The sequence below is a fragment of the Solea solea genome, chromosome 1 (genome assembly GCF_958295425.1).
Source record: "Solea solea chromosome 1, fSolSol10.1, whole genome shotgun sequence".
NCBI lineage: Eukaryota > Metazoa > Chordata > Actinopteri > Pleuronectiformes > Soleidae > Solea > Solea solea.
In genome coordinates, this window is record NC_081134.1 from 34,990,057 (window position 1) to 35,002,956 (window position 12,900).

Below are 12,900 nucleotides of genomic sequence, written 5' to 3' on the forward strand. Positions count from 1 at the left end.
CAATATTTTGCACTGTAACTACTGTATTTTTAATGGCTCTGCTCAAGATGGCAAATACTGTATCTCTGCAATGAAGCAGTTTCTATTTCGTCCAAACTAAGTTTCAGGAATGTTGGACACATCCTTTCTTTTATGGCACCAGCTGTGTAGACCCGTGTGAAGCAGTACTTTAATTAAAAGAAGGACACAGTGTGTGACACTGTATCAGTGATATGGTCTCATAACAACTTGCCCTAGCAGGGTGGACCGTATACACAGAGAGCAAGACCGTGCCAAGCATTGATCCCTGGGGCATACAACACTTTAAAAAATGGCCAACAAGAAAGAAAAGTAATATTTGTGATGTATAATATTTGCAAACATACTAAATGTTTCTCTCAGTGGATGGAGTTTACTTTGGTGAGATATTTAAGTGCCTGTTTGAGTGAGAGAACAGGATTGTTACACTGGGCAGTGTAACATCTCCTCTCATGCTGGTCCTTTATGTCATTAGACGTCAAAAATGAGCTGTCAGCTGTCACCCTGAACTACAAACATGGTTCAGTGCCTCATATGTTTGAAGCTGTTACCATTAAAAAGAGATGGCTTGTGTTCGAGCAGGATACAGTTGGCTGCGGGCTGATCCATAAATGTTCAATACTACCTTGTCGTTGTGATGTATGCATGTAAATGCCTCAATTACAGCATGAACTCCTGCCCTGAGTCGGTCTCTCTCCCTCACACACGCACTGACACACGTGCGCATGCATGCATTCACACCAGATGATTTCTCCTTATAATTCATACACTGCAGCACTTGAATATCGAAAGGTTAGAGCTGTCATATATTTATATATCATATTTATTATACCATAGCATCAGTTTAATCTTTTGTGAAGACTATTTAAAGGGCTGGTTCACCCATTTTTTCCATTCGATCAAGTGAAGAACAATCTTAAGATCCTTGTGAGGCTGCTGTGTATGTGTATTTCACATTCTCTCACAGCGCTGGAATATTATTTATTTTCTTATTGAAGATCCTTGACCCTTTACAATTGTTATCATTAACAGAAACTCAGTGAAGCACAGCATAGGGCTTTTATTTTCTAATAGTAAATTTTACTAATAGTCTTGTTTTGGGAATGAGACATGTGTCTCAGAGTGGCCAATTTATGATCACATTTATCTCTGAAAATTAGTAACAAACTATATCTTTTCTTGGTGAAGTGTCTCTTTAAAGATCAAAGTGAAGAAGAGGCCTCTTACTAAAACTAAATGTTACTGGATTATCACTGCCTTCTCCTTCTGTCTAATCTCCTCTTTTCTCGATCTGATAACGAGACTTTCAAATAATCTGATGTCGTTTATTATTCACAACACATCGGTTATTAAGTAGTTGTAATGGTAAATATATAGGTTAACTCTACTAGTACTCCCCACTGTGTTGCTGTTACCTTCCTCGTTGTTTTTGATACCTCTGTCTGTCAAATCCAAACCACAGAGTGTTAACCAGTATACCAACCGTGTGGCCTGTTTCTCCACTGATATTTCACATTTAAAAAGAAAATCTAACCTGCAGAGGCTTCAGGTGTTAACTGACTCCCTCAAAGCAACTTAGTGGATGATATTTTGGCAAAGTGGCTGTTAAATCCTGACAGGTGCTGGCGGCATTGTGACAGGACAAAGATTAGGCAAATGGGACGTGTATTACTAAATGTTTTTAATGCAGCCTCCATTTCTGGCTCATATTCCTCTTATTAAGTGAATTTGTCAACACTTGGGGCACTTTGTGACACATGCCACCGCGCACTGCAGGAGCTTCCCCCTCTCGCTGTGTTGACTGCAGGTGCAGAGCGAAGCATCACCTACAGGTACACTGTTAGAATGAAAAGCCCAGCTGTTACCCTCACTTCACTTGGCTGTGAATTACTGGATTCAGTTTGGAAGGGAATCGGCAGGTGCTGCACTTGGACTTAGAGCTCGAGGAGGATTGTGAAAGCAGATTGGCCGCATTCAGAACATGGGAAAATGTTAATCACTCTCAATACGTTCTAATTACCACAGCGTCGCAAGGCGCCAGTTGAGGAAATGGGATTATAAAAACAAGAACTTGAGTTTGGTTTCTTTTTCTCCACTGTAGAGCCCCGTTTCTGATAGAACTGCAATTACCCGGAACAGTCCTTTGTACTGCTGCTGAATGGAGATGTGCAGGGACGTAAAATGTACACTTCACTGAAACTCTGCTTCAATGTTTGTGTCTTGCCTTGTCTGTGACCTGTGGATTTAAAATGTTCAAACCAAAAATGTGTTAGGGTTTTCATCACTGCAGAAGCCTGATAACGACCCATTTATTTGAATCAGGTGTGTTGGAGCAAGAAAATTAATAAAACATGCCCAGGACCAGGATTAAGATTAAGAATCATGGTGCTACAGTAACCTATTGCTTTTCATAACTCACATAGTCAGAGGCACAACAAGGTCAAAGACAATCAGTCTTTGTAAAAACACAATTTCATCTTTTTCTTTTCAGTATGTACAAGACAAGATCATACATGTGTATGTGTATCTGAAACAGACGTGTCAAATCTTTGACAAATAATTGCACCGGTGTCATCAGCCCTTGGAGCCTCAGTGATGAATTTGTCTCATTTATCTCACTGAAAATGCTGTTTTGCTTTGACCTCCCTTTTTGTTCATGAAGGTTGAGCTGAATTACAAGAGCTTTGCGGAATTGACAAGCTGTAAGGAGGAATTATCTCAAATTAACAAGAGGAGTGGAAGAGTGGAGGGAAGCTCTATTAAAATCTTGCCAAATTCTTGTCTGCAGGAGAGGATTTTACTTGAAGACAATACAAAGCCAATCTGTTTGTCTATTTAGGTGCAATTGGAAATATCACAACTGTAGGACTGACTGCCTGAGTCTGGACTGGTGCTCACGTGCATGTACTCACCTGTCAAACACCTTTTTTTAAGCTTCACGGCCATAAAACTAAAACGTCTTTGTGTTTCTTTACAGAACGGATGACATAATGGCATTCTTTTCACCAGCACATGCTAACATGCCATTAATATGGATATCATTACCTGCATGAGTAGGCATCTGTGTAAAAGGAACCTCCCACTCTCTATTACTCTGGTGTAACAACGTGCTTTGACCATAGTGTTGAACACAAGACAAATGCTGCTGCCCATTGTACAGACTCACAGTATAGATTAGTATAGAGTTAAGGGCCAGTGAGTAACATTTTTGAGCAGTTATTGGCACATATTGACTATAGTACCAATATGTATATGTTTATAAAAGTGTGTGACTGTTTGTAGATAAAATAGTATGATTTTTGTAGCCTTTTATTTGCACTTAAGGTAAGCGCTTTACAGAGGCTGCCATCTTGTCTTTGACAGTCAAACCCGCCAGAATGTCTGCTCCATGTTTTGAAGTGGAAGATTACAAATGACGTCCTTTCTCGGATCCAAAGGCCGTCCTTGTCCCCCGACTGATTGGTAAAGTGACGGGGGTGAGTGGACCTTTCAGCATTCACCCACTAATTCTGCCGTCACATAACATAATCTAAAAGTATGAGTATGAAAATGCTCGGCTGCTCTAACTGCTCTGAATGTTTTAGTGTGATGCGGTAATGTGCATTTTGTGACGGTGTTATTCTGCACTCTTGCACCTCCGATTGGATTTGATTTGAAATCAAATCCAATCGGAAAATCATCAATTAAATTTAACACGAGTTGACACATATTTAAAAGGAGTGGGAAGAAGTCTAGACAAATCCCAACCCTTCTCCCTTATTTTTATTTATATTTATATTTTATCCCGTTTCCTTCACATAGAACATCATCAGATAGACAGATGGACCAAACAAAACAAGAACGCATCAAAGAGCCAGTTTAAACTGAACATGAATTAATAAATAAATGGCTACTCAGTAACATAAATAATATATTGAACATATTTAATTAAAGAAATTAATTAACACCCTCCTGTGACTATCACGCCGCCATATCATCCCTGTATCCCATGAAAATATGATCTTTATATTTTCACATTTTTTTCCATAGTTTAATGACATGCAGAATCTTTTGATGTTTAATTTAAATCTTTAATTTTATTCATTTAAAACATCATTCTTCCCTCTTAATTAGTAACCCCCCCCCCCCCCCGATCCCTGAACATGTTCTGAATATTTCGTGGTAATTGGTGATTATTGGCTTTGAGCATGATTTGTGCTGTCTGAAATTTTAGTGTGTCTGTGAATTTTAATAAGATTGACTGCAAAATAAGTGAGTGAGTATGATCCAAATAACCTACACTATGAATGACTCCTTATTGCCTTTTTTTGTAACGACCTGACGACTTCTCTGTCACATTAGCAAGAAATAATATACTGACCACAAACTCATTTCCATTCCATGGTTTTCTACAACTTGACTGTTTTTCAAATAGTTAATTAGTGGGATTTAAAAACAATTAAACACACAATTTAGCACTTTCTTAACATGATGTCTGCTCTGACTGCCAATAGAAACAATATCCCTTTGTTCCACTGGTCGCTCATCCACTGTGGACCATTAAGCCTTCATTTTTTTCTCAAGGTTCATTTCATTTGAACTACAGCAACTACAACTTAATTCCTGCACTGGCTTACTGCTAATATATCCTGTCCTATTGATTACTGTGAAACTACTCACTGTAAACTGAGCCCTTTTACTCACCGTGTATTATTGTGTTAATGGCTCATATACCTAACTGTGGCTCTTCTCTCCCCTGTTGCATATTAAATGCATTAATTAGTTGCATCTTATTTTATCTAGCTGACAACATTAGGCGCGCTCTCTGCAGGCTCTTTCCACCTTGCTGGGTGAATAAAAACAGTTGTTCTCGCTGGATTTGAATGTAAATATTCCTTTTTTTGTTACATTGCAAACAAACACCATGATTGGGCACATTTACACAGACTCTTAACTAGCCTCCTACCCTAACTATCTCAGCAAGTATGGAATGGATCGTATTTGAGTATAGGGACACATACTTATACTGTAATCTAACAACAAAGCATATTTCCCAATATATTTACTATAAATGAATCCTTTGGTTCAAACCCAAGTCAATAAGCAACCTCTCTTTTAATCCTTTGTCTATTCCCATTCTCCTTGCACTGATATGGGTGCATGATACATACAGGAAGACACACAACCAGCAAAGGGAGTTCATTGAGCAACAACCATAAAAGCCATTTATTACCTTTTACAGCCTATATCACGTACACGCACACAGGTAAGATCCAAGTGGAATAGTACACGGTGAAGCAAAGCTCTACCTCAACCAGAGATTTAAGCCCATGGCATGACAAAATGGATTTTGTTGGAGGGGAAAATAATAAGGAGTTCTAGTTAAAGGACACAGGAACAGGATTATGACGTTGCCGGGTTTGGTGTGGCAGCTGTTTGCCTTCAATCTGGTGTTCACGCCTGAGTGGGTCCGTGGGTTTACCTGCACTCAGGGTTTGTCATGTGAGGATTGTGTGTGTGACTTTACTGACAACTGTGGAGATGGCTTCAATGAGGAAAACTGTGAGTAAAAGTGGAAAATACACAGTATGTACTGTCATGTAACCCTGGATAATATGAAGATAATACAGAGCAAAACAGGGCAGAGAGACAGTAAAACATTTAATATGCTGCTTGCTGTTGTAAATACTAGTGAAAACTAATTTTCAAGGGATTGTAAACATGAAAGGAACTGGCCTGAGCTGGATCAATATTGATTTTCTTAATGTGATAATCTTCCACAAAATGATCAAGCCTATAAAAAGAAAGAAAGCTACTTATTACACAATTCTACCTAATTTAAAAGAACCATATCATACCGGTAACTAAACTGGCTTATACCGAAGATGCCTCTTTTTTAATAAGTCTGTGTTTTGTGTAACACACATAGGTTTAAAGTTAAGGACAGTTAATTTATGAAAACAGTTTTCATTGGCAGTATTTCAAAATTATTAAGATCTATCTACATCTGGCACATCTCTGAAATATACTGTATATACTCTATACTTGCACAATTAACTGTACGGTCAAATAGGATATTCTTGTATTTCACTTAGTGTTTGAGAATTTGAATGAATTAATGGTGGTAAAATGTCCACATTTTAAAGTGAAACATGTGAAAGCAGCTGTACAGTGAAGCTGTTACTGTTTTCTGTTGAAGGCCCTGGATATCAGAGGTGTAACTTTGAGGTGGGATTCTGTGAATTCACTCAAAGCTCGGAGACGTTTTCTGAATGGACCAGAACAAATGAAGTCCCCGGACTCGAACATGAGCACACCAACAACACATCAGGTTAGAGCATTTTGATACTGAATTTATGTCACTCTTGCACCGCTCACAATCTCCTCTCTGTCCCCTTTAGCGTACTTCCTGTCTTTGTTACCTGTTGGAGGAAACAGAACCACAGCAGACCTGACTGGCCCTGTTTTCCAGCCCAGTCAGACTTGTCAGGTAACTTAACAGATAGATACTTAACAGTAAAAAAAACAAGGCAAATTCACGAACAACACAATATCATTGAATGAGCGTCCTGTCATTTAAATGCAACAGATGAGTTTCTATTATTACGTCGCGGCCACACATGGAGATCTGCAGGTCCTGGTTCAATCTCATCCTCTGGCTCAGAGCACAGTGTTGTGGAAACACTCACAACAACCACAGACGGAAACATGGCAGCCGACCGTGATTCACTTTGCCAGCAATCACAGTTTTCAGGTCTGTAATGTTCAGAATTTACCATGATTACATTTTACGTGTCACACGGAGGAATAGTAGCTAGCATTATTGCCTCACAGCAAGAAGGTCCCCAGTTTGAATCCTGGTTTGACCAAGGGCCTCTCTGTATGGTGTTCTCCCCGTGTGCAGCTCGCTCATGTGGAGGAGAAAATGTCAGACAATTAATTAATTTCTTAGAGTATATTAAATTATAATTAGGACAGCAACTAATGATTATTTTCACATTCAATTAATCTGTTGAATGTTTTCTCTATTTATCAATTAGTTGTTTTATAAATGGAGTAAATTATGTGTAAATGACAAGATGTTGAAGCAAAGAAACCAGATCATATTCACATTTATGATTAATTCAATAATTAAGTTTGAATTAATAATGCTTTGGATACTAAATATTTAACACGGCATATTTATATTAAATATAAGACGGATGCATCTGCAAGCTGGTAAATAATGTACACTTTATTTGTAAAACATGACGTAATTGTGCTAATATAGTGGGTTTTAAGCTGCTGTTCGATAGCAGTATATTTCCTTGAAACTGATAAAGTCATCACAGCAGAACACGAGCTGCACTACAGGAGCCATTTATGTGCAGTGAGAAGGTACTGACCCCTTTGGACCTTTCAGTGGCCATCTGGACTTGTGCACATGAAGCCTGCTGTTGGTGTCCTTCCTCTATCAGACAATGTCAGCGTCTCCCTTTCTCAGCCGTCACCATCTGTCACTGAGCGCAGCCAGCTCCCTGTTTCATAACGTACAGTAACGCCCGCATCAGTACGGGGGTAAAGAGAGGTCAGCTTACTGTTAACATTCACTTTCAACGCCATGAATCCACTTCCTGTCTCAGACACAGAATAACTACGTGGGTTTTTATTTTCAGATTTTCCATTTCAGTCAGTTTTTATTAATTATGTTAATTTTTCATCCAATTAAATCCAATAGGTTTTTATTTTTAGACATTCTTACAGTAAATACATTGGAATTCTCATATATAATGAAATACACACAAATGAACAAAGTCATTTTGTAGAGCTGCCTCTGCTGACAGTAACCTTTTTTCTGGAGGATAATCAAAGAAGATTTTGGCTAAAATCCTAAATAAGCAGTAATGTAATTTCATTTTAATGTGTTTAATTTTATCCTCCCAGCCCAGAAAGTCACAATTCATTTTCTTCTTTGGGAGACATGATCCAGCATTTGTTTAATTTATCTTGATCTTTTTGAATTCTCCCCCGTATTTCTGTTTTGTATTTGACATGCACGTGTGTCACAACGATGTACAGATGTCAACAGTTTCCTGTTTTCCCCGCAGGTTGTTGTTCGTGGGGAGTTTTCACCCGACAGTGAAGTCTCTGAGGTCCTGGCCATCGACGACCTATCCTTCAGTCCCGGCTGTCTGACTGTGACCGGTACTGCTACCATTAATAATGTTTCACTACACAGACAGGGCAGGTTCAGACCTTGACATTTTTGAAATATCACCACGCATAAACAGGCCGCTACACACTTGTTTTGAATACTAATAACAGAGGGGAGACACTAAAGCACTCAGAAAGTGATTCACAACAGAATAACTAAATCATTAAAATAGTGCTTACCACACTGAATAAGAATGAATTTGAATCCGTGGGTTTATTTATGTCTTCTGTAGTGCACTAGCTTAGTGATGAATATGATGCAGTTTTTGGAAAGAATTCTGACATATTGACATATATAGATTTTTAGCTCCAACTGTAGCGTCTGTACATCTTTAATGATCCATCTCATATATGATCCCGTGTCAGATCGCTGCCTGTAAAAATACAGTCGATGAAGCTTCTTTATCGAGCGTCTCATTTAGGCTACCGTCTGTGGCCTTTATTTTAAGTCTCTTTTCCTGGTCGAGCATCAAAGCTACTCTGATCAGAGACAGAGCTGCTCTGGAAACAGAATGTCACAGTTTGATGTCAGTGGTCGGAGCCAAAATACAGTCGTTTTTTTGTGGACCTTTGCCAGAGAATGAGATTTGAACTGCAGAGTGGAGTTTAAAAATCAAATTTGTACTTGCTGGTTTATTTAAGAATGGTTGTTATAGTTCTGCTGGGAAACAATGAGGTTGAAATTGGGTGATACCGGGTGAAATGTCTCTTTAAGTACTGGATGACAGACAAAATTGTCCCCTTTGTTGCAGGAGGCAGTTTCCTTCATCTTCCAGCTCATTGTTTTGTTTGTCTCTGGCCTGTTTTAAAAGTAGTCAGTTGATACTTTGCCACCAGCAGCTCCAGATCCTCTTTTCTTGTCAGTGTCTTTGACTTTCACATTAAAATACCAATAACACTTTACTACACAGGCATGGTTTAATATGTAAGCTACATTAATTTAGCCTGAATCTGTGCAGGAAGACATTGATATCGCTTTGATATGTAGCCTAAACTGTGTGTCAAATTGCTAACTGCATCCCACTTAAAGAGGGTTTTTTATGTTCCACATTCCACAGTCTTCAGCCTATAGTGCATAAATTCATTGAACTGAAATATGGGGTTCACAGCATCACTTTATCTACATTTGTTAATCTGTCGCAAATGATGGCAGCGCAACATTAAATAACCTTGAATTAATGGGCAGAATGCGAAAATAAGATGCAGCCTCTTTAATACATCCTTATTCACATCATGTCAGTGTTATTTGAAATTTGCACATGTGAGGTTGTTTGTATGTTGTTCATGTTTTGGGAATAAAATAACTTACTCATTTGTACTGCATGCATTCCAAACATATTTATACACCATGTTGTTTCCAGGTTCCATTTATCTTCCATTTATCTTTACAACCAGCAGTAAACCATTAAAACTGGTTAATTTTTCACTTCTCTTTCCCAAACTCCTCACAAGCAAAGTGAAATTAAGAGTCTTCGATGTACTATTGACATAAATATCTGATTTATAATCATTAATTCATGGTGGAACTGAATCCCCCCCCCCCCCCCCCCCCCCCCATAACAAAGCTAATGTAGTGTACTTTGGATGCAGCTAAACTCCCCTCTCCTCATCCATCATAATCTCCCATGAGTGTCTTTAAAACCATAGAATCACATGATGGGAGTCGGTGATAAACAATGTAATGCTCTGTGTCTGGTGGGTCTACATTTTAATTCAGTACCTCTCAGCCTCCAAAGTGCCTCTTGCAACAGAATACTGTAATCCCATTAAAAATGTCGATTGTACAAATTTTTCTTTCTTTTTTATTCCTGTGGCAGAGAGCAGTTTGCCCCCTCCCACCGCTTGCCCTCCCTCGTGGTTCGCCTGTGGTGGTGGGAATTGCATCAAGAATAGCAAAGTGTGCGATTTCACCCCAGACTGTCCCCACGGAGAGGATGAAGCCAGCTGCCGTAAGAACCTTGTTGCTAAGTAACGCGTTCAAATAATCCACATCCCATTTGTACATTTGGCCGAGAGCAGTGTGGCGACTCATATTCATCTGTCTGAAGGTCGAGAATGGGCTGAAGACACATGCGAAGATTGGGTTTCTTTTTCAATTATTTTTTTCCAAACTGATTTGTCAGTGTATGCTGGTCACTGATACATCCTGTCCTAGATAAAAGAACAATTATTATGATCCTCGTTTTCAGTTATTTATCACATATAATACCCATGAGGGTATCCTTTTTTGTTTTTGAATGGACAAGGCATCCATCGTTGTACTTACTGTTGTAACACATGTGTGTAACTTTTGATTTTATGACTGATCTAAGCAGTTCTTCCACAACATCCCAATCAAAAGTAATAACTCTCTTTGTCAGAGACATAGATTTTCCATTACAACCACATGTGCTGAGAAAAATCATGACAGCACTGAAAGCTTGATAACAATACATTTGTGTGTGTTGTAAGGTCGGAAATGAATCAGTGCTTAGTTGATTTTTCTTGTCTCTCTGGCTATTCAGCCTCTGTGTGTGATTTTGAGGACGGGTCCTGCGGCTGGTACGAGCTCACTCTTGGCGATGGCTTTGACTGGGTCAGGGGGTCATCTGTGGAGGTGCCGTCTGACTACTACAACCACGCACCGCCTTTGGACCACTCCACAAACAGCACAGAAGGTAAAGAACACACAGACACACCACACATGGACTGCGGCGGTGCCTAAATCTGATTTGAGGGGAATAAGAAAAGAAAAGTGAGGAGCTGATTGGATGATTTATGTCCTGGGTGTTTGGTCAAAAATATCTGGTTAAAGATATGGAAGGAAGAAAAGTAGTTCATGGGGAAATGCTTCAATGAAAAGAGTTTCACCAACCATTCTGCATCAGTCTCCCCCACATCTTTCACTGAAAAACTCAATCGGAAGCACCATTAGTCTCCCCCAGACTTATGCATCACCACATGCTACTGCATTTCATGCCTCGTCACTTTTCTTCACATCAACCCCCCAGAATAGACTCAACTCGTTGAGGCATGTTTTTAACCAGAAAACGTGTTGCAGTCTGACACCAAATAAGTGTTTTAGCTGCACCATCTGTTGTTTTTGCCCTTCGCGTTACACGAGCACGCTGTGAGAGGCTGCTCTGTCAGGTCCAGATAGAGATTATCGAGGCAGCGACAGAAAAGGAAAGTGAAACCTCCTATTTTTTCTGTTGTGTTCTGGGAGCGCAGACAGACACGCTCCTAGTAATGGGAGCATCTGTTTGAAGATTTAGATGATCTCACTGTGACCGTCCAAAGTCTTATCTCGTCTGCCACAGTGTGTAGGTACAGTACAGTATGTGGCGGCGTTCAAACGGGGCTTGTTTGGCAGAAAGGCAGCGAAAATCAGCCAAGGAATTATTCAAACTCCATCACACCATTACTTCATACTGTGCAGTTCTGGACAGAATATGATTCATGCTGTTTTCCCCCTGCTATAGGTGTCACTTGTTCTTCCTGATTCAATTTTAAAAGACACCCAAAAATACAGCAACTGCCTGTGAGCTAGTGTACTATGAAATTAGACCTATGGATCAATAGTCTTATAGTAGATAGACAAGCAGATCTGTACCACACTGAGTTTAAGTTATGAAATTGCTGATTTAGAGTGTCGAAGAGTTGAAATTAAGTAAAATGGATGAGTGAAATATCTGCATTTTACCCAAAATGATATATTATCATTAAGGCAAAAGGTAATGATGTTTGAACTTTGCGTATTTATCCTGCCATATCAAACATGGCACTTAACTGCTTAAAAAAAATAAAGGGAGTAAAAATCACAGACTGATTTTCTTTGTGATTTTGAATCAAGCCGTGGCTGTTACATTATTTTGTTTTCAAACAATTATACAGATTATATACGATATATAAGATTGCAATGTGTATTTTAAGTATTCCCCTAATCCCCTAATTCCTTAGGGCAGTATGCTGTTTATATACCTGCACTATTCCATCTCCATATCAAATTATTTATAATATTTACATTAAAATACATGCAAATTGCCTCAGAAAGAAGGGCATCAAATGGTTCCCAGAAGTAGCATTCGTAGCTTATTGTTTTTGATGTTTAAATCCCTAAATGTACACAACATTTAAATATAGGGAATTAGCAAGTAAATAAATGTAGTACACCTGTTTGTTTGTTTTTCAATAAGAAGTCATAGCAACTAGTGTTTATAGGGAGCCACAGCCTTACCTTTGTCCCCTTCTGTAATCAACAAGACACTGTTGCCATGGTAATCACAAAAAACTGGACGTGCTATTTCCGCAATTAATCTGAGAGGGTGAGGTATTTCTGAATAGATGTGACCGTCCATCCATCCATCCATCCATCCATCCATCCATCCATCTTATTTGTGTGTGCAAAACTAATCCCATTTGACATTGAGCGACACCACCAATGAATAGTAAATGAAACTCTTGACTGTCAGTCATGAACTGTTTGAAAGTTTTTAAAGGTGAATTGCTGACTGTCTGCGATTCACCCTCAAGCAGCAGACCTTGAGTATAGTTTGAATATGAATTGTCTCCCTTTCTTCAGGCCACTTCATGTTTATATTTAAGAACAGCAGCAGTCTTTATCCGAGAGCCATTCTTCGAGGACCGTGGTTCCAACAGTCGGCCGCTGGCTGTACCATGACCTTCTGGTGAGAGTCTCACTGTTACCTGGATTCTTAGTGTTGTTTAATC

The 12,900-nt window shown here is 39.1% G+C and overlaps 1 protein-coding gene across 1 annotated transcript in view; it reads left to right on the plus strand.

Moving 5' to 3' along the window:
• The first annotated feature begins 5,269 nt into the window (after window positions 1–5,269).
• The window catches only part of malrd1 (MAM and LDL receptor class A domain containing 1), a 42,127-nt gene continuing 34,496 nt past the window's right edge, over window positions 5,270–12,900 (plus strand). The window contains exons 1-8 of the mRNA XM_058626715.1: window positions 5,270–5,559; window positions 6,197–6,328; window positions 6,399–6,487; window positions 6,587–6,751; window positions 8,085–8,181; window positions 10,008–10,139; window positions 10,695–10,847; window positions 12,752–12,857. Coding sequence (XP_058482698.1) covers window positions 5,403–5,559; window positions 6,197–6,328; window positions 6,399–6,487; window positions 6,587–6,751; window positions 8,085–8,181; window positions 10,008–10,139; window positions 10,695–10,847; window positions 12,752–12,857 — 1,031 coding nt within the window. The 5' untranslated portion in view covers window positions 5,270–5,402. The remainder of the gene's footprint in view (window positions 5,560–6,196; window positions 6,329–6,398; window positions 6,488–6,586; window positions 6,752–8,084; window positions 8,182–10,007; window positions 10,140–10,694; window positions 10,848–12,751; window positions 12,858–12,900) is intronic.